General features: G+C 35.4%; 2 protein-coding genes across 4 annotated transcripts; one reads left to right on the top strand and one right to left on the bottom strand.

Moving 5' to 3' along the window:
• The first annotated feature begins 311 nt into the window (after positions 1 to 311).
• On the top strand, positions 312 to 19,126 carry LOC121979315 (probable D-2-hydroxyglutarate dehydrogenase, mitochondrial). Of its 3 annotated transcripts, XM_042531307.1 has the most exons (16): positions 312 to 450; positions 2,966 to 3,279; positions 5,344 to 5,445; positions 6,795 to 6,825; positions 9,457 to 9,544; positions 10,769 to 10,887; positions 13,942 to 14,037; positions 14,124 to 14,233; positions 14,815 to 14,895; positions 15,869 to 15,969; positions 16,505 to 16,613; positions 17,744 to 17,849; positions 18,005 to 18,090; positions 18,174 to 18,299; positions 18,851 to 18,945; positions 19,080 to 19,126. In XM_042531307.1, coding segments are annotated over exons 1-16 (1,671 nt in total). In that variant the 5' UTR covers positions 312 to 344; the 3' UTR covers positions 19,081 to 19,126. The 3 variants fall into 3 exon arrangements, with proteins under 3 accessions (XP_042387241.1, XP_042387238.1, XP_042387232.1); XM_042531304.1 differs by lacking the exons at positions 312 to 450; positions 2,966 to 3,279; positions 5,344 to 5,445; positions 6,795 to 6,825 and adding exons at positions 8,602 to 8,657; positions 8,772 to 8,850 and having other exon boundaries at positions 9,474 to 9,544; XM_042531298.1 differs by lacking the exons at positions 312 to 450; positions 2,966 to 3,279; positions 5,344 to 5,445; positions 6,795 to 6,825 and adding exons at positions 8,762 to 8,850; positions 8,973 to 9,149 and having other exon boundaries at positions 9,474 to 9,544.
• A 984-nt stretch (positions 19,127 to 20,110) lies between these two features.
• Positions 20,111 to 24,754, bottom strand: LOC121979312 (low-temperature-induced cysteine proteinase-like). Its single transcript, XM_042531292.1, has 6 exons — positions 24,254 to 24,754; positions 21,633 to 21,868; positions 21,407 to 21,547; positions 20,885 to 21,316; positions 20,577 to 20,693; positions 20,111 to 20,496 (listed from the first exon to the last, which is right to left on the bottom strand). The coding sequence occupies exons 1-5, from the start codon at positions 24,672 to 24,674 to the stop codon at positions 20,595 to 20,597; spliced, it is 1,329 nt and encodes a 442-aa protein (XP_042387226.1). The 5' UTR covers positions 24,675 to 24,754; the 3' UTR covers positions 20,111 to 20,496; positions 20,577 to 20,594.
• Between the last annotated feature and the right edge of the window lie 325 nt (positions 24,755 to 25,079).

Raw genomic sequence — 25,079 nt, 5'->3', positions numbered from 1 at the left:
TATGTAATTGGTAAAAACAATTAATACACATGTAATTATATCTTGTCAGCCTCTTTCTTTACTTTCGTTTTTTTTTTTTTATCAAAACACACCTTTATTATTTATTTATACCAAAATACACTTATGTAGTTTTCCTCCGCTGCACTCCATCATAAAATTTTCACCCCAAATTGTCATATAATATAATCAAAAATATTTGGACGAAATTGAATTGTAAAATGGACGGGTAAGATGCATCTGATCGTAGCATTGCAGCCGTACAGGAGCCGTCCAATCTTTATATATCCAGCTCCTCTATATAAACCAGGTTCCGGAGTTCTGGTCGATCAAATCATTAGCGGAAAATGGGGCGGCGAAGAGCGTCGCAGTTGCTTGTACGGTGTCGACGTTTTCTTGTTGGGAACCCAACTCGATCTTCCCGAGAACGATCGTCATCGGAGTTCATTTCAGGTTTCAATGTGTTTCCGTTGATTTGCACAGTTTGCGTTTTGCATTTTTTGGATCAAGACCGGTATCTGGAATCCGTTAGGTTTTTTTTTTCTCATTCTGCTCATGGCAATCTCACTCCGTATGACGAGTTAGGTAGTTGTAGCGAGTTGAAAGTCTGTTTCTCTTGGAACTTGTTTTGTTCACGGATTTGTAGTGATTTTTTTTTTGGTCATTTCAGGTGTGGTTCTTAGATTGGTTTGTTTTAGTATTAGTTTGTTAGAAGTCATGAATTTAAAAGTGTCCCTTGTCAATAGAAGGGTTCGAGAAAAGAATAACTAATTTCAGAAATTTTAGGGGGATTCAATTTTGCATACCGAAGAACTGACCTTAATCTTCAAGTTGAAACCTATGTATCCCTCCCTCAAATTGTCTGGATAAACAATCTTAATGATGATGCCAGCGAAGATTACTGAGATTTACCAGAAAACATACTTCAATTAATTCCTTTTTACTACATCCATAACCATTTTTTCCCCTTCCAATGTGCATATGTTTTTGGTCCTCAAAAAAAAAAAAATCGCTGGCACTATTATTAGTTTTTTTGTGTTCTAGGAATTTGAAATAACACCTGATCTTGGCTGTTGAATTTTAGTTCTGAATTTCTAGTTTGGCATTATTATTTCAATAATGGAATGGGTTTTAACTTACCTTTCAACTACAATGGAGGGAACAGATAGGAGCAGGAATGAAGGGAGTGGAATGCAATAGCTGTTCTTATTTCTATGTTCCTATTCCATTTATTCATTCCCTTATCTCTCTCTATCTCTATATACATGTGGTCATGCTCACCTTCATATGTATTATATAAAATATGTTAGGTTGCAATGTGGAAAAAGAAATTAAACATGACAGGTCACAAGTGAAAAAACAAAATTGATGTCTGATTGCATTCTATTTGTAGCTCTAATTCAACAGCTTTTACATTGGTTCTTTTTCTCTGCAACTAGCTGTATTGAAGTAATTATTGGAGTGTAAGGTGAACACCTCTTCCACTCTGCTTGCTACCATTTCTGATATATCATTCTGTCCTATTGATTCTCATGTTCTGTGCAACACCTCCATACATATAGCTTCAATATTATCTTCCAATCCATTGCATGAGGCTATCAACCTGATCTCACCCCACATTTAAATTTGAATCCAGATTAATCTCAATAATGGTGGAAGATTTTAAGTCATTGTTGTCAAAAATACAAGAATTAGGAGCAATAATGGAGTCATGGATCCAGCAGGGGATGGGTTTCCTTGTCCCTCCTAAAATTTATTATTGGATGGCATTTTCTATAGATAAACAATCTACTATCAATCTGTATAAACTAATTAACTTCTTCCCTCTGAGTGGAATTTTCTAGGTCCATGTTTGATGAGGAAGAAGCATATGCCATGCCATTCACCATCAGTAAAACACACATGTCACTTTGCATAAGAGATATGGAATGAAAGTTATCAATCTCTTCAAACCCCTAAAATATCCTTTGATTTTGATCCTGGCATAGTTTTTTCATGGCATAGTTTTGACTTTTGATAAGGCCAACCTATGCCTTTGAAAACTTGGCATTGCCACCCCAAAGTGGAAATAGGTAGTGGACGCTTACATTGTGGCATCCCTTATCCAGTGTATTGTGGTACCCTTTCTGGTGGTTTATAATATGATTATTTTTCTTTTGTATACTGAATGTTGTCAGTTGATTCCACCATACTGAATGCTGTCAACTGTTTCCAACAATCTATCTATGCTTTTATTATTTATTTTTGCATTTAGAGCCTTCATGTTTACATGATATGCCTTGATGATGATTGGATTCAGACATCTGGAATGTAGCACATTACTATCTACCTAATCATTTAATCAAGTATACTCATTGCAGGATAAAGGATCTGGAGCCTGATCCTTTGTTGCTACTGTTTTCATTGGTTACTAAAGAATGTTGTATTCTTGAGCTTGAGAACCCTTTTTGCTACGCGAATGTTGCAATTCTGAGCTTGAGATCCCAACCTTATCTGTCTGCCATATTAGAAAACCTGCAGCCCTAAATTTATTATATGGTGCCCGAGTCATATGCCATTCTAGTATTCTTCATCTCTGCTAACTCCTCCCTGTCAAATTAGATTGAGATTCATATGTGCTGTTTTTTTTTTAAAATGTTATATTGAGCAGAATTTTTACTTCCCAATTGGATCTTTAATGTGTTGATTGTGTTATTTGTTGTGTCAGTTTTTTCATATGTTGGTACCAAACAAGAACTGGTACCTATATGTCTTACAGTTTTATTGTTGAAAAATATAATAATGCTCAATAAATATGTTAAATTATAATCACATAGCAGGTCTTTCTTAAGAACAAATAAGGTAGTGTTTTTTGTTACGGTGTATGATATTGCAACCTTGCAACTTTTATTATCATGTTTCAGTTCCTACACATCAGAAAAATTACATAAACTAAAGCTTTTATGAAAATTATTGATAATGATTTCAGGATTCTATTCAACGCCAAAAATGTGGAGATCTTGCTGGGCTTTGCAAGTTCCCATCTCAGTATCTCAAACTTCTAAGCATTTGGGTGGAACCTACATGACCCAACAGAGATTATTTACTTCATTGCCTAGTGCTATTCCAAGGAATCCATCTTTTTCAAATTTGAATTCGGACGATGTAAGTTTTTTCAGAAGCATATTAGGAGATAAGAATGTTGTTGAAGATGAAGATAGGCTATCAGCTGCAAACTTGGACTGGATGCGGAAGTACAAAGGCTCAAGCCAGCTCCTTCTCTTACCAAGAAGTAGTGAAGAGGTATCCAATTTCAATTTTGAGAAGTTTTGCTGCGTTCTATTATTAATATTAGTGTTGTTTTTTTTAAAAAAAAATATTCCACCCTACCCCACCCCCTCCCCCCAAAAAAAGTTTGTCATAATTATGGGGAAGCAAGAAGAAGAAGTGCACTCTATTGTTCACGGAAAGCTCATGTGGGAATTTTGGTCCAACATCTAGAAAGATTGAAGGAGGTCGAGACATTAAATATAGAAGTGGAATAGCAAAGACACCATGTACTTTGCATATGGTGGAATGTGCAAAGCACATGAGCACTGCTTTGCTTCAATCGAGTGGACATCCGGTCACATGTTGATGAGGCATATGTGGCACACAAATGACAAATGAAGCATATGTGGTGCACATGAGGTGCAATGTGAATCTTTGTAAACACACTTTACACTTTGTGCATGTGCATTGTCGTGAGTAGCATAAGACACATATTCCATCTAGGACAACATGCTCCACTTAGGCCGCTATGCAGGATGGCTAGTCCGCCCATGGTTCATAAACACGAATCAGGTGCCATAACTCATTGATCAACTGGTCTGGGTGAACAGGTGCCTCAAATTGGTGCAATCTACATCATTCATGCAGTCCAAAGTCCTATCAAGTCAGGTTGTGTGCAATCAAGAGACAAACCCAATCAAGGGGTATGGAATGTAAGGGCTAAAGGTTTCACTTGAATTCAATAGAATTCACAAGAAGCAGAAAGCCTCCTCTTTCTCTAGCATCAGCCTTCTTTCTCCTTGTAAATGAAGCTTCAGTTGATTTGTGCACTGCAATCTCTTCCTCGTAGTGGGAGTCACAAGAGAGTGGACAATCTCGTTGTATCCTCGAGGAAGTTCATTGGACCCTAATTGCCCACATTGGTGGGGGGTCAATTAAGCCTTCAAGAAAGTGACTATGGTTTTTAGGACCATCAAATGCCATGTGTTGGCAAACAAATTTTCCACCAAATAGAAGATGCTTCATTGTGCATAACTTAAGTTAATTGATAAAAACAAAATAAATGGCCCAGAATTAAGCATGTTCTAGAACTGGTAGTAAAGAATTGGGCTAAGAATTAATTTCCTTGGTGCACTTTACTCTGAATGAACTGTTGCATTATTATTCCCATTTGTTATGCTCAAATATTGTTATCTGCTGGTCATGCTTGTCAATTTGCTAATGAAGTTAAACAAAGATGAATTGGCTAATGACCCTGTCGGCCATTTCCAAGTTTCAATTAGTCACTTTTAGAAGTTATTGTAACAATAGTGTATCACTTTTTAGTACTCAATCATTTTCTCACTAGTATCTCCTGAACTGGAGTTTGATTTCCTTATTTGTAGCGCTAGTTGAAAGTTGAAACCACTCTCCATAACTGGAGCAGTTAATATGGATTTGTTTCTTTTTCTTTATTCTACTTCATATGGTTTTCTTGACCATGAGAACTATCAGTTGTATATTTTAGCTTTTATAGACTTCCTATTGCTTCCTCCACTTCAACTTTGCCTACCTCCACCTACTGTTTCCTTAATTTATGTATTGTACTCCTATGACTTCCATCAGACTGTAGGCTAGAGAATTACATCTGCTTTATATATTTCTTTTACAAACATATGGTGCCAGAAAGCTCCACCTGATCCTTAGCAAGTTGGCAAAAGATGGGATTTTACTAAGAGCACAAAACTATTATAAATTCTAGAGAATGCCAGAAGGATTACAGAATTTGAGGAGCAACTATTACTTCCATTTGGACTGAACTGGGTGGGTCAACATTCAACAAAATCACTCTTGAGGAATATCTGCTAAGAATTTAAGTCCCAAACTGTCATCGATAAGGCATGCTTTGAAGCAAATTGTTAATGTGCAATGCAAATCTAGCAAAAGTCAATACTCTTTAGTTAGATTGGTTTTGTCGCAGACATGCTTCTTATTCGTTTTTTTTTTGGCTTAATTGAATTTCCGTGTAATTGCTTGGTAATGCATCAACCAGATTAAATCATTTTATTCTCTTTTAGTTTTAATTATTTTGAATACCCCTTTCCCCTCCACTTCCAGGTTTCTAAGATTCTTAAATATTGCAATTCAAGAAAGTTAGCTGTTGTCCCCCAAGGGGGCAACACAGGTCTTGTAGGAGGAAGTGTTCCTGTGCATGATGAGGTAATATCTAACTTTTGACTTTCAGTTTTTTACTTTAGCATCTTTGGAGCATCAAATATGCTATTTATTTCATTCAATTTTTGATGTTTGGAGCTTGATCGTTTTGTTGTTGCAACTATTCACATTTAAATTTCATAAGATAACTTTTCTAACCTCTCATGTCATAGTCCCTCGTCAGAAGAATTGCAATGTTCCACAAGTGACAAAACAAATGGACCAAAGTTGTAGCTTCTTATTTGTACCAGTGATCTGGTGGAAGTTTTATCCATTGTGATTGAGCTCTTCTCATCATGGAAGATCCAAGCAATTATAGATCTAGTCATGTTAAATTAGTTGTATTTCATTTAAAGTAAACAAGTCAATTTCTCTATTGGCATGATCTCATAAAGTAAGTTGTCCGTATGCTTTATTCATACCTAATCATCCATCATGACATGGTTATGAAAAGCGCACACTTGGCTGCGCCTAGGTGCAGCTAGGTGCACCATTTGCTCCTGGGCCACCGGCGTAGTACTTGAATGAAGTGCACTTAAGCACGTGCCTTTTGAGAGGTTAATGCGCGCTTATTGCGCGATTTTCCTTGCCTTGTTGAAATTTTAAAATTTCTTTTAAGGCCCTACTCATACCTTTATTTACTCTTTAAATTAATTAGGTTGCATTAACTTGTATGCATGTTGCACATTTTTCTTGCGTGACTCTTCCTCTCCTTAGAAAATGAACATCAACCTCCCTTAGTCTCTTGCAAACTTATTTAACTAATTTTCTCTTCGTGACTCTTCCTCTCCCCTGAAAATCGGCATCAACCTCTTCAAACTTGAACTCTTTCTCTACCAATACATCAACATCGCTCTTTTTGGCTACACTTTCTTGCTTTTTTCCTTTTGTTTCATTACAACAATATATTTTTTTCCTCACAGATTTAAGTTCATAAGTTTTTCAAAACCTACACCACCGCATGCTGATGTTGATTTTTATTATGAAGATAAATTATTTCAATATTTGAATAGTGAGTTTTATACTACATTATTGTTTAATAGTTTGTGAAATATTTGAATTTTGTTATGAAATATTTTTGCAGAAATTTCTATATATGCTTGAATTGTAAAATTCATAATACCCAAAGTACCTGCTTCTCGCAAAGCGTGGGCGCCTCACCTTGCACCTAGCGCCTGGTAGACCCCACAACACATGCGCTTTTGGACGCCTTTATGCCTTAAATAACTATGCATCATAGCATGCTGGAACTTAATGGATTGTAATTTCTGTTGCCCGCTTGGCCTCAATTTTCATATTAAATAGATTATCATCATTGACAATAAGTTTCTTTTACTAAATTATGCAGTTTTCAGGTTATCATAAATCTTGCATTGATGGACAAGGACAACTTCGCTTGATAAGTATGGACATTGTTTTGATAGAATTTTTATGACCACGACCTTCTATCATTAAGGGTTTTGGATTAATAACATGCTTTTGAATCATTTTATCTTAGGGTATTTTTGTTTTCTTTGGTTGTAAATTTACAAATGCAAGGCAAGCAAATGCTAAGTTACTAATTATAACTGAATATTGAAAGGCCTTACGAGCGTTAGCATCACTTTCTTTGGTATTAGCTATCTACTTCACGCTAACTGTTACCAGTTAGTAAATATGGAACTAGATTTCGAGTAGGACTTTATAAACAACATTCTAGTTTAAAGATCTAAGTTATATGTCATTGTAGGATAACTTACCAAATTACCTTTGGGTGTTGTTTCCGCTATAGGAAGAAAGCTATTGTTAATCTCCTACCAGATTTTCACTCTAATCCTCCTCAATTCACTTTGTTTCCTTTTAGGATTCATCTCCTAATATTTCCATATCCACTTATCTTCGTAGTCTTACGATATACTATTGTTTGTGTATTTTACATTTATATTAACTGCTAATATGGTATTATCTCTATAAAAGAGGACTCATTGAAAAATTCAAAATTTAGTAATATTATTCTACCACAAATTCCCATTTGTATCAAAGCCAGTGTCAAGCTCCTCATATAATCTTCAAAGAGTTGGTAAGCAGAGGAAGTTGCTGATGTGGCCTCCCTCCCTTTTGACACTCGTACTTGGCCTCTTTTTCTCCCTCAATTTTCCATGTCCTCCTTGTTAAACTCTTCCTTGGTATAATCTTCACGTGCTGAGTCAAGTTACCTGTAATGCATCCTCGTGATCTGTTCCTCCCTTGGCACCTTTGCCATGCATCATCAGTATCTCCCTCCTTGCTGACTTGCCAATTGCCATCATTACTAGGACCTTAAGGATTCCCTTGAATGCCAAAGTTTGCTTCACTATTATTGCTCTTCCTCAAACTAAAGTACTGGCAGATATCAATCACACACATCATTTGACAATGTCCTTCGTAGTTATCCCGTTATCTCATAAAACGTGTATACCATTTACCATGTAGATGACTCAATGTAGTGTTAGACAGTAATCTGGAATTTGTGAGCATATTGCATATCATCGTCTCCTAAAATATGTGCATATTATTTTGGGTTAGGTGTGTCATTCAAGTTGGCTTTTATAATCCGGACATTTGTGCAATCATCATTTGTAATTAATGCAAATTGAAGATACTTCCAGCATCTCTAATTCTTCCACCAATTCAGTCTGATTCCTTCCTAATTCATCTCATTATATTTCTCAATCAATTTGCAGGTGGTATTTTACTATTCATGTATTTTCCATTTAGGTTAACTACCATTGCCATCATGTTATTCACCTCAATTCGCTATAGTGTTATTTCCACTACAAATTTTACTGGTTTATATCATATGGCAAAAAAGGAATTTTTTTTTAATAAGAATGCATTCCTCGGTATGCTAAAATATCTTAACAATGATTGCAGTGTGATAAATGGAGAACTCTTAGGATGTTACTTGATAGGTCTGCTGACCTGTTAAAGGTTAGAAATTACTTCACCCTAAACCCTAAACCCTAAATCAGGTTGTGTGTCTCCTAAAATTTAAACCAGGCTTCCCATTAATGAATCCATAAAACCTTGTACTTGCCTTTATAAACTCCATCATCCCATACCAACTGAATCCACCATACACTTTCTAATGTGGTGTCATAGTTGGTGATATAGTACTCCGAATTGATTGCTTAAAATCCTTGTCAATGCACAGAATTGTCCCTTTGCGGTTGGTATACCATATATGAGGTCCATCAGATGTGAGTAACATGTATCAATTTCCCTTTTTTTGTACCCTTGAATGGGACTTCATTGGTCTAGTTATATACCTATCTACATATAAGTTTGTTTTAATATTGCGATTAATCTTATAGGTTCATTGGTATCAACCTTGAAAATTGTTCTTCTATCATGTGGACTAGAGCATGCACCAAGCTTGCAGCCAACTTACTGGTAATAATATGTTCTTTGAGTCTAATGTACTATAGATAAAACACATAAGAAAATACTCTCAGAAGTTGTATGCCTGTTATAAGCGAGTAAACTAGGTTCTCTGTTTGATTTGTGAATTCCAGGACATTAATCCTCACTGTTAGATTGCCCTTCACTATGCCATTGGAGAATCACATTGTCAGAACTGAGAGGATGCAATGCACCACAATCATATACTGAATCCCTCTTAAATTTATGAAATGCCAAATAAAAGTGGAGAGTTTCATTATTTTGTCTATCAGCAATTTTCTATTTATGAGGTAATAGAAGAGACAGAAATTAGGTAAGATTGACTAGTAAATTATCCTGGATTAACAAGATTTTGTTAGAGGTAAAGTACCTGCAATAACCTTCACTTCATCAAAATTTCATGGCTTAATGGGAGCAGTCAGCAATCCATCAAAATGAGAGTGGCTGACTTCCTAGTAATGATATATTATGCATAATCAATGTCAACAATCGTCATATGTTGGAGAAGTTGATAACTGACTTTCATAATTCATTATAAAGTCAAAAGCATACTCAACATTGTCCGTAACCATTAGTTTTCTTGATGACTTACCTCTATGGTGCACTGCTTTCAGATCAATGGCATTCTTGTTTGTGAAGCGGGGTGCATACTGGAAAACTTAAGCTCATTTTTAGAAAATGAAGGGTGAGACCTTATTAGTATTTGCTCGGTATATTCATATACAAGTTGATGCCATTGCATCTATTTTACTGAAATGGTAATGAGTTGGAATGGGATATCATTTTACTGTAGTGCTGTCTGCAATGTTATGATACTTTGAATCTTCATGTTACTAGACTACAATAATTGTGTATGCTCAGTAATGATTTAGTGACTACTTAATCCTTTTCTAGTTATTCAGTACTCAGATAACAGCCTGAAGAGCAGGCTACATAGTTCAGTTTTCTGCATTTCTTCAAATATTTTGCAATACAATAATGTTTAAAAATTAAAACATTAAATACTATTCTATTCTGAATTCTATGCTACATCTGTTGCTCTCTTCTAGGTACAGTACATTAGTTACAATAGTCTTTACTCTGCTTCTCTACAAATATATGCTACCTATTTATTGTATTGTTGAACAAAAGTCTTAGTATTAATTGTTCGTTTTCTTGTTGCGAATTTCTTTTGTTCTTTAAATCTAGGAATCTGTGCTATTTTTAGTCATTGACTATACCAGTATGATCTAATGCTTGACTAAAATTGACACTCATAGGGGAATTATCAATCAAGCATGTTGTCCAGTTCAAACAACTAAAACCCTTGTGGCAATATCCTCTAACAATGCTTCTTGCAATGGTCCAGTTGAACACAAGAACCTAGTTGTGGCCTGCATAGATTTCCCCGGTACGGTCCAATTAAGCAACTAACACTTTTTTTAAAAGTAGCTCTTGCAATTTTGCACAAAAATTTCAATTTATGTGCAGATGTTTTAGTGGTTGTTTCAGTCTTCTAGTATGCCGTTGGTAAAGGGTTAATGATTCCCCAAGTAAAAATCTAGGGATGGGTAAAACATACTAGTCAATTGCAGCTCAGAAGGGGCTATTCAAAGCAAATAAAATCATGTTAAGCAGTTTGGTCAACCTTTAGGTGATTATTGGAGCTGGTATTAGTTGACAATGATATTTATCAGGTGATGCAAGCAGTACAATGTTGATGCAACTCGATATTGATGAATCCTTGAGGACAGTTGATTTCATGCGTCAATGAAATGATCAATGTATTTCTTAAAGTCAAAATCTCTCTTGATGACAATTGCATCAGATAATGTTAGAATTTCAGAGTTTGACCTTGCTACTGTTTTTTTTCTTGGATATTAGCTTGCTTGTATTTGGAATTTGAAAATCACATGAATTCTTATTTTAGATTCATCATGCCGCTTGACTTGGGAGCAAAAGGAAGCTGTCAGATTGGTGGAAATGTTTCAACCAATGCAGGTGGCTTACGCTTTATACGATATGGCTCACTTCATGGAACTATTCTTGGTAATTCTAGCTTAACAACCGAATTTCTTTCTTTTGCTTAAGATGTTTTTTCTCTCATTTGGTAGTGGCTTTTCATTTTTTTTTTCCACTTGTAATTTTATTGTAAAAACCAATGTTTGAAGTGCCGTTCCGTGCCGCCCGGCACGGACGGTTTTTACCGTTCCGCCGGGCGGTCGAAACCGGCACGGGAGGCGTCCCCGTCTCGGCGGCGGCGGAGGAGACGCGGGACGCCTCCTTCGGCGCTGGAGGAGACGCGGGACGCCTCCGGCGGCGTCCCGCGGCACCTTCGGCACCGAAAGCGTAGCGCGCGACGCCTTCTGCACGCGACGCCTTCTGCTGCGGCGCCGAAAGCGTCCGGCAGGGTCGCCGGACACTTCCGGCGGCGCCTCCAGCTTCGCCGGACGTCCGCGAGATCGATCGCGCGCGGGCGCGATTTTGCTTACGCCACTGCGTTTTTTTTTTTTCTTTTCTGTTTTTAATAATTATTTATTTTATTTTATTAATTTAAACAATTACCACTGATAATCTAAGTTATTATATGCTAATGCTAGATTATTTAAATTTTTTTAACATAAATATATATTTTAATCTCATTGATAATCTATCATTATATGCTAATACTATAACTATTAATTAATAAAGACAGACATTTATCTAATTAGTATAATTTATTGTGGCGTATTCTAATATATTATATTTTTATTCATATGTTTACATAATAATAAAGTTGTCAAAGGAAATCATTATTAAGGTTATTCTTATTAGGAAAATATTTTAAATCAAATTTGTTTTTATTTTTGTTAAAAGATTAATATATAATTAAATGAATAAATAGTTAATTTATATAATTATTATTAATATAAAATAATATCTTGTATTAATTATTATTATTATTATTATTATTATTATAGATACTTCCATTTTAATTTGAATTATTGATATATCAATTCTATTTAAATAAAATTATTTTTAATTATTTTTTCTAACAATATTAAATTATTCAATAATTGAGAACTTATAATAAATCAATATACAACTTATTTTTATATACACAATAAACATATTTATCTTATCATTATTATAGATAAATAAAAAATACCGAAACTATATCGGCACGGCACGATACGAAACCGAAACCGTATCGTTCCGGCCTGAGACCGAAACCTCGGCACGGGTCGAAATTTTAAACCATGGTAAAAACACCTTATCTCCTTTTTCTCTTCCATATTACCTAAATATCTTTCATTTCACCTAATTATCAAGTATCAACTTCCATTCTTGTTGGCAAAGTATATACTCATGTTTTACTGTCAGTTTCAACCAGTCTCAGATGCCCTTGTACTGATAATTTAGCTCAACTGCTGAGGCTTCTCCAATCAAAATGATGTTGCTAGAAATTCAAAAAAGTGTAACTTCCATGGAACCGGCTGTTTCCACAATGACAAGCAATTTTTTTGTAGGCACACCCTGAAATTTGTATTCCTTTTCTTCTGAAAATAGATGTGATAAATTCGAGATATTCACCTGCATAAAAGTTTATTGCACTCTAGTTTTCAAGGCAAGACTCCCTTTTGCTGCAATCGAGTATAGCAACCAACACACAGTGTGTATGGATCTAAGTGTCCAACACAGGCGTTTAAAATTTTCTTACATGTGGATATGATGCGTTGGGTGTCAACTCAGAGTATCAGTTTCCAACCCACTGGCAGCTGAGATGTAGAGTTCAAGTATAAAAAATTTCATTTTGTTTTTCTTTTGGATTTGCTGCCTTCTAATTCATAGGCTAAATGCTGAGTTGGATGGTCACCAGGAGGTGGCACAAGATAATACATAAAACACAGCATAAATGTAAAGAAAGACCCTTTTTCTAACAAGCTGAGTTTTTGTGATAAGTAGTCAGCTAGTAATATTTAACAATATGGAATGGTATCTGAGTAGGAGACACTGCATTTAGATTCCTTTAGTGGCAATACTTATGTCCCTGAGTGAAGTCAATCCATGTATAGGGTCTGGATCACTCTCTCATGTCTAGTTTGCCTGCTCCGAGGGGAGTGTTAAGGTAGAGGTTTCTTTCCTAATTGCTCAAGCTTTTAGGGTAAATGCTTAGCTACTCATGATAAAAAGTATCAAGGAGCATATTAGTTGTGTCTTAATAATCTCCTTTTTTTTACTTGTGTTTTAATAATTCATAATAGTTATTTTTCTGAATATTTTAGACTTATACATAGGTCGTTGTAAAGATGGATTGGGTGGTCAAAAGCATCACACAAGCAATGTGTAGGTTCAGGTTGGTTATTGACAGCGTTCAGAAGTTTGTAGCTATGTAGTGACACCTATATCTTTGTGGGCTTAAGGAATCTAAGTCATCCATATGTCCCAGATAGTTGGTTTGAAATGAATGGTTGGTCCTTATATGTGCTTTCATTTTTGTTTTACATTACAAGTCTTTAACTCTTTGGGATATAGTACATGAACTTTCTTACCTTCGGATTCTTCGTAAGATCATAGCTTATGTAGAACTTTGGAATTTAACCACTTTTTATTAAATCAAATAGATTCTTCATTGGTCTTCCTCCTTCACATTCTTAACACTGATTGATTCAAATTGTCATTATAGATTGTTCATCTTGGAACATGTCTGTGCAATCTTTTCATATTTTGGTCACATATTTATAAACAATTGTTTCTTTATTACAATTCTTCAACCAGAATATTTTAATTATAAATAGAAAGAAAAGAAGGGCATGAGAAGGTCCAAACACAACCCAAGAGTTACATGATGAAAGCCATGTGAGGTTGAGTTTTGTGCATCTAGGTCATGTTATGCTGCTCAACTCCTGTGTGCGACTCCTGTCTGCGACTCTCACAGACATTTGGGCATCCGGAGCACTTCCAGGTGTGCTGCACACCCAGACGCACGGGAGTCGGGCAGCATATCAATCCCATGTATATATATATTAACAGATTCTCAAGTGAATACAACTTCTCAAAAGGTTAAACCTGTTAATCCCATAATTGGTGTTTGATTCTGCCTTGACATGTTTTCTTTTTCAGGAATTGAGGCAGTATTAGCTAATGGAACTGTTCTTGACATGCTTGGCACTTTACGCAAGGACAACACTGGCTATGACTTGAAACATTTGTTTATTGGTAATCATTTACATAAATAAAGTTTAGCAGATCTTGCTTCTTGATGTTTGACAATAGTGTACTAATGATTTCGGCTACTGAGTCAGGAAGTGAAGGTACTCTTGGAATTGTCACCAAAGTTTCAATTCTTACACCTCCCAAGCTAGCTTCGACAAATATTGCATTTCTTGCTTGCAAAGACTTCATAAGTTGTCAGGTGCTAACAGTTTTCCATCTTATTTCTGTATGAGTGTACCTATGTCATGATCAATTATTAAGTTGAAAATGATAAGCATACATGATAAATGACATATTGTGTTTCTTGTTGCAAAGACTACATATGTTGTCAGTTACTGATCTTTTCCACTTTCCTATTTTGTTTCTCTATGAGTGTACATATGACACAATAAATTATTAAGTAGAAAAGATAAGCATATACATGCTATAACAATTGGTAATAGTTGGTTATTCTGTACTTGATTCCTAGTTGAGACTGGCACAGCCTGTTTTTCTTGTAACTAGATTCTTAATCTATCCTGACATTAATTTGCCAACATGGCTTCCTGTAACAGTTCAAAGCTTCCAAGTTATTTCTGATGTTGGGCACTTAGTACAGAATGCCATTGATATTAAAGTCAAAGAAGATTCATTTGCATGTGCCATTACACTAGTAGAAAGGAAGTGTATTAGCTTTACTAAAGGGAACCTTTTAATTATGATTGATATTTTATATTCATGATTGCTTTACTTGATCATCCATTGATAAAACTTGTCACATTGAGATATTTCACCATTCAGAAATTATTATTGGGAGCAAAGAGGGCGCTAGGTGAGGTTCTTTCAGCATTTGAATTTATGGATAGCCATTCAATGGATTTGGTAAGTTGGTATCTAATCTTTTGTACACATTTACGTTTCATCACTTCACCAATTTGCTTAGTCCATCGGTGCTTCCTGCATTAAATTTTTGTTTTCAATTAAGAAAATTTTTCTTTGTGTGTGTGTGTGTGTGATCGTTGAGATCCCTTGGTTTCAATAGGTATTGCTTTTGCCCCCCAAAAATGTAGAAAGCAAATTAGGTCACTAGATTCACACAAAAAAATGACAGATTTTTGGGAAATATTCACTCACGATACTCTTTATCATTTGCAAGTAGGGATGACAACGGGTCGGGTTGGGGAGGGTTTGGCCAAACCTGGGACCCGCCCCGCCTCGCCCCGCGAACCTGGCGGGGTGGATCCGGGTTAGACCCACTAGACCCGCTATATTTTATTTTTTTTGAAATATAAAATAAAAAATTTTAAAAATTAATTAAACATTAAATTTATTTTCAACATTTATATTAATAATATTTTGTAACAAAAAAATATTATCACATATTAAAATCTATCAATTTTGATTCAATTAAAAATTAATTATCTATTTTTATTCAATTAATAATTAATAAAAAAAAATATTATACGGGACGGGTCCAGGGCGGGTCTTGAGACCCATTTAGGTGGGTCTAAACCCGCCCTGGCGAGGCGGGTTAATTACGGGGCCAGGTTTCAACCCGCCTCATTGTCACCCCTATTTGCAAGTCATATGAGATGGTAATTGAGGCCGACAAGCTTCATGGACATTGAATGGTTGGGGTTTGAGTCTTTTTTATGTTGGTTTCTTTCTTGGTATTCTACACCATTGTTTAACTACTTTTGCTTGGATAATTATTGGTTGCCTTATAACTTCTCAAGGGTAAGCTCTATATCAAATATTATTGATGCAGTTGTTTATTTATCTCTCAATAAGTAATCTAACGTATTCTCTTCATTTAGTAGTTTGTGATACTCATACTATCATATTGTGACTGAAGGTTCTGTCTCACTTGGATGGAGTTCGCAGTCCATTACCTGCTTCATTATACAACTTCTATATTCTTATTGAGACAACTGGTAGTGATGAATCACATGATAAGTAAGCTGAATATTTACTCCATATTTACAATTCCAATTGCCTTACCTTCATATTGTTGATCTTTCTGTTTGCTAAACATATGACCATTTTCTGGTTATTGTGCCGATATTCAGTTAACTTCTACTTGAACATTCTGGTGATGAGTAAGTTCAGAAGAACGCGTAGCTAGAACAACTTTCTTCTTTTTTTAATAACTTTATAGTAACATGTTTCCCACCTTTGCATTTCCTAGAATCAAAAAATTAAGAAAGTTCCACATTCAAAGACTAACCGTATGGTTCTGGAGTGATAAGGATTGAATATGCTTTTGTTTTTCGTATCAAGATTTGGTCTGCATCTTCTACTCAAGGATCCTGTTTCACAATAATATCTGAGATGCCAAGTAATATGTCTTCAATTAGTTTTGTCAAAATTAGTTCTTAACACTATGAGCACTTTGTACTTATTATTTCCATGAAGAAGTTGCATATTAATCTCCATTTCTTTTATTCTAATTGTGTTAAGTTGGCATCTTCTTTCTGGTGATAACATGCAGAATGAAACTTGAAGCTTTTTTGCTACAATCTATGGAAGAAGGCCTCATATTAGATGGTGTAATAGCTCAAGATATGAATCAATCGGCATCATTTTGGCGTGTTCGTGAGGTTTAATATTTTGATACTGGTTTCTCTGTTTTTTCTTTCTAACACGTTGGTAATTGGAACCATGCATGGATGAGAACTTTCGTGAACCATTTCCTAGTAATATTGTTTCTGTTAAAAGAATATACCCATTAATTAGTGCTTATGATTAAATATAGTCAGGGGAATTATCAGAGAAAACTCTGTTGTAAATCATGGAAATTAATTTGATTCTTTGTTTGTTTATGTTTACTTCTCTCAACAGCGCTAAATGACAGTTAAACATCCATGTACCTCAGCTAATATTAGTTACTTGTAATCAAGGCTAGTCTCAAATAATGATAATGGTCTCCAGCTGGTTTGCTTTACACCCATCTTTCTGCAAGTGAATGAGTTTATGTCACAACATTCGCTTCTCTAATTTTTTTTTGTTCATTTATTAGAAAAGTTTGTTGATTTTTTCCAAATTAGGGTTATAGGCAACCATTCTATGGAATGTTTAGTTAATTTGGCATGCTTGTCCCTATACTTGTAACTTCACCATGACACATCATATTAGTGCTATTTGGGTTTCTACTTGATGTCACTATTTCTCTTTCTGAGAACAGCTAATAAGGTCATATTGCAAAATGACGGAAAACAACATCCTTTTGTATGTACCTCAACCTAATATTAGTTACTTAATCCATATTAGTCTCAACTAATGATAATGGTCTCCAGCTGGTACATTTTCTAGAAATAAAGAAGTTTGTCAAAAATATTAACTTCCCTCAAAAATATTTTTTGTTTATCTACAAGCAAGTTCTGTTGATTTTTCCCAAATTTGGTTTATATGGCAACCGTTCTATGAAATATTTAGTTAATTTGACATACTGTTTCCCTACTTGCAGCATTAGCATGTGATATGCCATGTTACCACATCATTTGGGGCCTTCATATTACGCTGGTGCTATTTAGGGCCGACATGATATATGCCATATTGTAAAATGAAAAAATTTCATAGCCTTTATGCCGACTACTATCTAAAAATAATTAGCTAGAACCTAATGCTTTCAAAGTTTAAGAGTAACTCCTTGTTGATATGGTACAGTTAAATTCTCAGCTTCACAGGAACTGCTAATATATCATATTTGACTCTGGCTTCATGGTTGCAGGGTATATCAGAAGCATCAGTTAAACTAGGGGCTGTTTACAAATATGATTTATCATTACCAATTAATGACCTTTATGGCATCGTTGAAGAAATGCGTACCAGGCTTGGTATTTATCTGAACTCCTACTTCATAATACTACATTTAACTATTTTGTGAAGCTTTCATTTTCATGTTGCTCATGCTCGTCTCATAAGTGCATATAGTTTTATGATACAAAGAGTAGTTTTGTGATGCATAGTAATTCCTTAATATGACGTTCAGGCAAGGCTGCTATAGTAATTGGATATGGCCACCTTGGGGATGGCAATCTGCACTTGAATATTATGACAACTCGATATGACAGTGATGTATTACAGCTTTACCTCTGACATTTTTTAATGCTAAGCCAATTGCTATTCGCTATATGGATTAGTTTAATTAAATGTTGCAGATCCTTGCTCAAATGGAACCATTTGTCTATGAGTGGACCGCAAAACACAAAGGAAGCATTAGTGCAGAGCATGGTTTGGGATTGATGAAAGCAGATAAAATACATTACAGCAAGCCTCCCGAGACTGTATGTAGCTTTTCAACTTACATGAACCAGTACTGTGCTGCAATAGTAAATTGAAAAGTCCTTTTTAATCTATACCCTTTTACTTTGCGTGACATCCTCATTCCTGTTGTGGAATTGTTATTAATTCTTCTAATTTCTCAAACAGAAATAGACCAAGACTCAAACAAAGATAATATATATGTTTCTTTTGTCCTAACAAGGTCATTCACTGAGTATGTTTTTTCCATGTTATACTAACACTGCCTGATTTCAATAGGTTGTTTCTTTGATATAGTACTTGAGATAATTCATGATATCACAAAAGTCTATCCGGCTACTTATTCTTATGAAAATATTGATTTTAAATCTTAGAATGATATAATTGTCAAATTAAATTTTGAAATGGAAAATATGAAAAATGGCATATTTCTAAGGATATATATGTAATTCTTTCCTTTACAATAAAGCAGATGAAATAACTAGCCATAGTTGAGCTATAAAGATTCTGTTCTTTGCACGAGCATCTCGAGTGTCTGGAGCATCTAATTATGTGGTTTCTTATATCTTACTAGGTGCATTTGATGGGTAATATCAAGAAGTTGCTTGATCCAAGTGGTATATTAAACCCGTACAAAGTCCTACCTCAGTCGTCCTTGCTTGATCACTGGTATGCATTTGTAAATCACACTAAACTATAGAATGAAATTATTCATCTTACTCTAATAGGCAAAGATCTATAGTTATTTCTGAGTTCCATTGTATCTCCTTTTAGTGCGTAAGTATTGACTTTCATGATTGTAGATGACAGATGTATTTGCGGGTAATGATGCTTGCAAAAGCAACATGAATAATAAAGATGGTGGCTGTCAATAAGATCCAAGAAACAATTGTAGCAATGTAATCTGTACGATTACGAGGTTTGAAGACGATGGATGTGTTGTGATTGTATTGTTTGAATTAAACAATGTTGGTTGACGTCTTAATTGTTTTAACTGCAAGTTAGGAGCAGAACGAAGACCGTACTTAAATTTTTATTTTTTTAAAAAATAAAAAGTTCTTTACCTGTACTTAGTTCTTGAAAAAGGAATAAAAGATCAACAGCAGTACAGGTTTAGCCTATACTAAAGAAAACACAAAAGGACCATATTTGATAGGAAGTTGTTCATCTTGAAGTTTCCAATTCTAGACTATTCTTTTAAGCAATACCTGGTTTTAGGATCATAAACGAGCCCAGCTATGTCAAATTAAGCTTTCGGTTGCTTAAGTTTGCGATTTATAAATTTTATTTGTGGATGTTGTTTATAAATATTACTCATAAATAATTTATTAATTCTTTCATGAATATTAATTAGCTTAATAGCGTGTTCTTACGAATTGAATACCTATATTTAAATTCATTCATCTAATTGATTATGTATATTAAGTAAACATAAATAAATTTAATTAAATTGAATATTAAGTTTGTTTGCAATCATTTGATTCACGAGAGTTCTTTCTTTTATGAACCAAATAGATTCAAAAGATTGAGAGGTCTGTCTTTCTTTTTGCTCGTGTTTGCATATTCTAAGGCATCAGCTATTTGAAATTTGCTTAGCAATTTAAGGTGATACTTCCCTTCATGCGATATCTTGGCAATTTGCATCTACCACAACTGAACACTAAATGAAGATGTGTTTGTAGCAGCTCAAGGCCACAAATGAACTTCGAAATGAACATAAACCATGAAGCTAGCTCACTCTAATTACGAGATTAGTCATTGCAGGTGAGTGCAATGCAAAGAAAAGCAAAGCATTTATTACTGAATAATTCATAATGCGAGATTGAGACTAATATGAAGATAAATCATGAATCTATAATATGCAATATAACTTTAAGGAGATATTTTAATGTTGAATATTTTAAACTAACCAGAAAGTACCTGTTCACATAAATAGAATTACATATAAAATATACTCTACTTGTTTTTTATATGTTTAATACAACAATCAAGTGAAGTTCCATTTGGTACAGCATCTCCAGAAGGAATTCTCTCACAACCATATATTATGAAAAATTAAACCTTGATATTCATACAATAGTATATTGCAGTACCAATCAACGAATCGGTATGTGACGTCTCTCAAGGTTTGATCATTAAACATAACATAATGTTTTGTTGGAAGTCTGGCTATGCTTTTGCAGCCTTGTCAATGTGCAATGCATCCTTCAAGAAGAGCATCTGAATAATTAAAAAAAAGATCACAATTAACTTGAAGGAAACCTACATCAAGTATGAAATTTGCTAATTATTTTCCTCACCTGCAAAAGCCCTGCTTGTTAAGCATCCCATGCCTCAATCAGATCTTTCCATGATCCTGACTTAGTGAAAGAGGCTTTCCTTTCAGTGGCTCTTATAGCAGTTATATTTCCAGTTCGCTGCATGAACGAATGATTCAATAAAAAAAAACAAATAAAATACGACAGAAAAGAGAATGATAATCATGCAAAAGGTTTGAATAGCTATGAAACCACAGGGGAAAAGGTCAGGTGTGAAAATGAAACTGTTCGGTATATGAACTGCCTTTCTAAGGAACAACAATTAAAGAGCAATAAAAGAGAGGGTTGACCTTCAAACACTGTGCGCCACTGGTATCACAGATAGGATAATCAGATGGGCAGCAATATCGGTCATCTTTGCAGCAGACTGCATTCTCAAGGTCACAGCAACTCCATGAGAGACAGAGACCCAATATCCGCCAACTACAACAGCATGTGCTTCCTGCCGGGCAATAGGTTAGCGCACTGCACTTAGTTGGACCTGGAGGTGGTGCAGGAGGAGGATTTGGAGAAGTTTTTGTTGGAAAGGAGGCTAGCATATTAATCCCACACATGCCATAAGAATCATTACTATTCCGAAGCATGTGCATGTATCCATTCATTCCCCAGCTTTTCCCCCAAGAATTTTTCACAATCCAATAATCTACTCCATTTTCTGAACCATATCCTACAATCAGTACAGCATGATCCAGTGCAGTTGAGCAAGGGCCAGTAAAGATCCCCTATGAATGAAAAAGATGAGTGACATAAGCAGACGACGTCAAATGACAACCTCATAGGAAAAAATATTTACATTTAAAAAGATTGCGGACCTTTGTATATAGTTGGAATGATCTCTCACTTCCACAAATTCCAACACTAACAGGTTGTTGAGCAACAGCTTGAAGTAATAGCTTTTCATTATTTGGAGGAATATCTTTGTAGCCATCTATTGTTACAACTCGACGCTTTAGCTGTAAAAAAGAGAAGCAGAAGGTGAAGGAAGAATTGCCAATGGTGTAACAACACAAATCACAGGTAGACTGTGTTTCATAGTACCTTGTTCTTTAAGCAGGTTGTTTGCTTCGCCTGATAAGGGTAATCATCCTCTGTATCAATTCCATGATTTTGAATCACCCACTTGAAAGCATAGTCCATGAGACCACCATTGCAACCATTATTGTAACTTTGATCACAATCACATAACTCCTGTTCTGATAGACTGACCAAAGATCCAGTGGCTATCTTGTTTATTCCTTCAATTGCACCAGTGGCTGAGAAGGCCCAACAATCACCTGAGACGGCAAACAATATCCACTATAAGTAAAATGTACAAAGCTAAAGTATTTTAAACTATTCAAGTCCTTAATGCTCCAATGGTATGGCCCACCATAAGTCCACCTGTTGTTCAGTAAACTTGCTTTTATAAAACCTACAGGTCATACCATGAGCTTTATGTCTGCACGCCTGAGTTTTCCAACTATAGGACGTCGCCTCTCCATTGAGCTCTATGTAAATTTACATTACTAGTATGCAGCAAAAGGTATATTGTTTTAAAAGAATGATCAATTTTATTTTATCAATCAAATTATATATTCCATTTCAGGCTCAAATATGTGATGCACACCCTGACAGTTTCAATTTTCATTCTCTGTTGCAGCTGCATAAACTTATTCCATTTATTTCCCATCAATCTTAGCTATAAATTCCAAGGAGAAATTATGATAGTGAAGTCAATCCGAGCAAGTGCTGAATAGTGAATTCTAAGTGTCAGCACAACATGAAATCATCACATTGGTGCTTAGCCTTGGACTAGAAGCCTCAACCTTGAGTAGCATTGCTTGGAAACACATCAGTCTGTACACCCAAGCTCAAAGAGTAGCATATTTTCCAATTGGAGTTGATGGCTGGGTTAACTCAATCTTATAGGATTTGTGTGGGCATCATAGACCTATGACTCTCTTAGAAAAGCCAGGTGTAATGCTTTTGATACCTATTTTAACACGTTCCTCCACAAATTCTTCCAATTTAAAACTCTTTGGTACACCAAACAATGCTGGTTTTCTTTGGCAAGCAATGCAAAAGTTCTGGTGTGGTGATCGGTGAAGCACCTACCACTTTTAACTAGGCTAATGCATACTAATGTTATATATACAAATATAATATTTAAACACCTTTAAACCATAATGGAATGTTAAATTCATAAAATGCATGTTTTCAATTGAACATTTGAACAAGTACATAAATGTAATCAGCACACAACTAGATTATTTACAAAAAAATGATTACCACACATCTATGAAGAGAACAATGAGCCAATAAATAAGCTTGTTGATGAGCACTATTAATTAGCTTTTCAAAGAACACTTTTATGAGATTTATTGTCAAATACCTAACAAGCCAAATTAGCCTATATTTTTTACTTTTCATTTTCATCAAGCCATAAAGAGGGTTTGAGCATGTTTATTTATCATACTAACTAACAAAATTAGCTCTTATAAACCTGAGTCCAAGCTTGATCAAGGGCGTCTGTTATTTTATTACACTAGAGTGGATATTCCAATTTTAGTTATCAGCTTACCTAACTATCAATTCAATGATCATCCCCATTTCTCACTCATGAACCATCTTCTTAAGTCATAGTATTCAAAAAGTTAAACATGTCACTTCGATCTATGGATCACTTAGCATATGGAATGTGAATAAAATCAGTCATAAAAACTGTGATTTTTGGTCAGATATATAATTCTGTCTCATGTTATCAGATGTTATTTCTTTTCATGATTTGGTCATCTTACCTGGAAGATATCATAGTTAAGAATAAACACATAGAATTGTAACTTAAAGAAACCATGCAAGATCACATTTAATCATATGTATGAATTCTGGATTTTCAATCAGTGATTGCTACAAATAATGTAAGTCTTTTAGATGATAAATACATCCACACATTCCCAATGAAAGACCGAGGGTGCTGTTTAAATTTAGTACAACCTTCTCCAACAATAATTGCAGGCATATATAATGAATGCCATATAATTGGGTGGTCTGCTGACAAACACTGTAGATTAGGAATGATCTATCAGTTTAATTAAACAGATTAGGAGTAATTGAACTAGTTGGCACCTTTGATAGCTGTAAATGGAAATTGAAGAGTTTGACAGTTCAGTCTCTACATAAAAATGTTAAAGAAACTACATGGATACTGTCATCCAAAGGAACATGAGACTCCACATATCTATTCGACTATTCCCTTCAACTTCCTCTCTCACTCTCGCTTGTTGCCCTCTCATTGTTTCTTTTTTCTCCTGTACAAATGTCAACATAATGATCAAGTAAGCTAGCTAAGCTGTTATGTTTGGCTTGACGGTCCATCAGTCTATTGGATACTCTCTCCACTTCTTTCGCTTATCCCATGGAGGTGGTATGGCTTTCAGCATCATACTGTGACCCTTTAGATTTCATTTCCCATATCTCTATAGGACTCGCCTCCTCTCGCTCTTTCACCCACCCCTTTTAGTCAATCGAGAATGATTCCGATTGAACCAGTTGGCATCCTCAATTCCCACTCCACAAAATAAACTACTCTTTTTATAAAAAAAAAAAAAAAAAATCTAAAGTCGGCATAGTATCCATGAGAAGAAAACGACAAATAAACTATCGAAACGGAGAAGGAATACCGCAGCTCCCCTGATCCTTGACCGAAGTGACAGCTCCATCATTCCTCCAATCTAATGAAGAAGGAATACTTCCGTAGGATCCCCAGAACATAGTTCGATTTGCCCGCGGCGCAGCAAGGCCGGCGCTGAGGCCCAGTCGGGCCGCCCGGAATTCGTGTGAAAGCAAATCAGCGAAGGAGTTGAGGCCGAGCTCGTAAGAAGAGTTCCCATCGGCGTTGTGCGCGTCGACGAAGGCAAGGTTGTCCTGGAAGGCACGGAACCGGGCGAGCTTCTCCCCCTCGGAGGAGTACCGCTTGCCGTGCGCCTTGATCCAGGACTCGAAGAGATCGGAGTAGGCGAGGGAGGTAGGCGAGATGAGGAGGAAGGAGATGAGGGCGATGACGATCACCGCCGAGAAGGGAAGCGATCGAGCGAAGTCCATCAGCGGAAGCAGGTAGGAAGACGAAAACGTTGATTGGGGATTTGGGTTTTTATCGTACGGCCGAGGCTCCGATTGTCCCGTGGGTCGTCGGCTCACGTGTTTTATTTAGATCTTATGTGTCATGTATTATATTGATATATTTAAATATAATTTTTTTAGATCTTATAATTTTGTAGTTTTTATTTATCTATAATTTATAAAAGATATTAAAACTCCCCTTCTCAAGCAAAGCAATGGCATCAAAAGAGAAAATAATATAAATTTTATTTACTGAATCATTTTTAAATTATACTATAAACATAATTCTATATCTAGTTAAACTCAGTAATAGCTCTCATCTCGAGCTTCACAAACTTTTCAACAAATAAGTTTGAACATGTATCTTTGAAACTTGACAAGATAAAA

This window comes from Zingiber officinale, chromosome 1B (genome assembly GCF_018446385.1).
Source record: "Zingiber officinale cultivar Zhangliang chromosome 1B, Zo_v1.1, whole genome shotgun sequence".
NCBI classification, from domain to species: domain Eukaryota; kingdom Viridiplantae; phylum Streptophyta; class Magnoliopsida; order Zingiberales; family Zingiberaceae; genus Zingiber; species Zingiber officinale.
Note: the sequence above shows the minus strand (reverse complement) of the source record. Positions and strands in the feature narration are given on the sequence as shown.

Coding starts and splice junctions, on each gene's coding strand:
- LOC121979315 (XM_042531307.1), top strand. CDS start 345: ATGGGGCGGCGAAGAGCGTCGCAGTTGCTTGTACGGTGTCGACGTTTT. Junction 18,091..18,173: donor CAACTCGATATGACAGTGAT/GTATTACAGCTT, acceptor TAAATGTTGCAG/ATCCTTGCTCAAATGGAACC. Junction 18,300..18,850: donor ACAGCAAGCCTCCCGAGACT/GTATGTAGCTTT, acceptor ATATCTTACTAG/GTGCATTTGATGGGTAATAT.
- LOC121979312 (XM_042531292.1), bottom strand. CDS start 24,674: ATGGACTTCGCTCGATCGCTTCCCTTCTCGGCGGTGATCGTCATCGCC. Junction 21,869..24,253: donor CAAGGATCAGGGGAGCTGCG/GTATTCCTTCTC, acceptor TTGCCGTCTCAG/GTGATTGTTGGGCCTTCTCA. Junction 20,694..20,884: donor GTGGCGCACAGTGTTTGAAG/GTCAACCCTCTC, acceptor TCGTTCATGCAG/CGAACTGGAAATATAACTGC.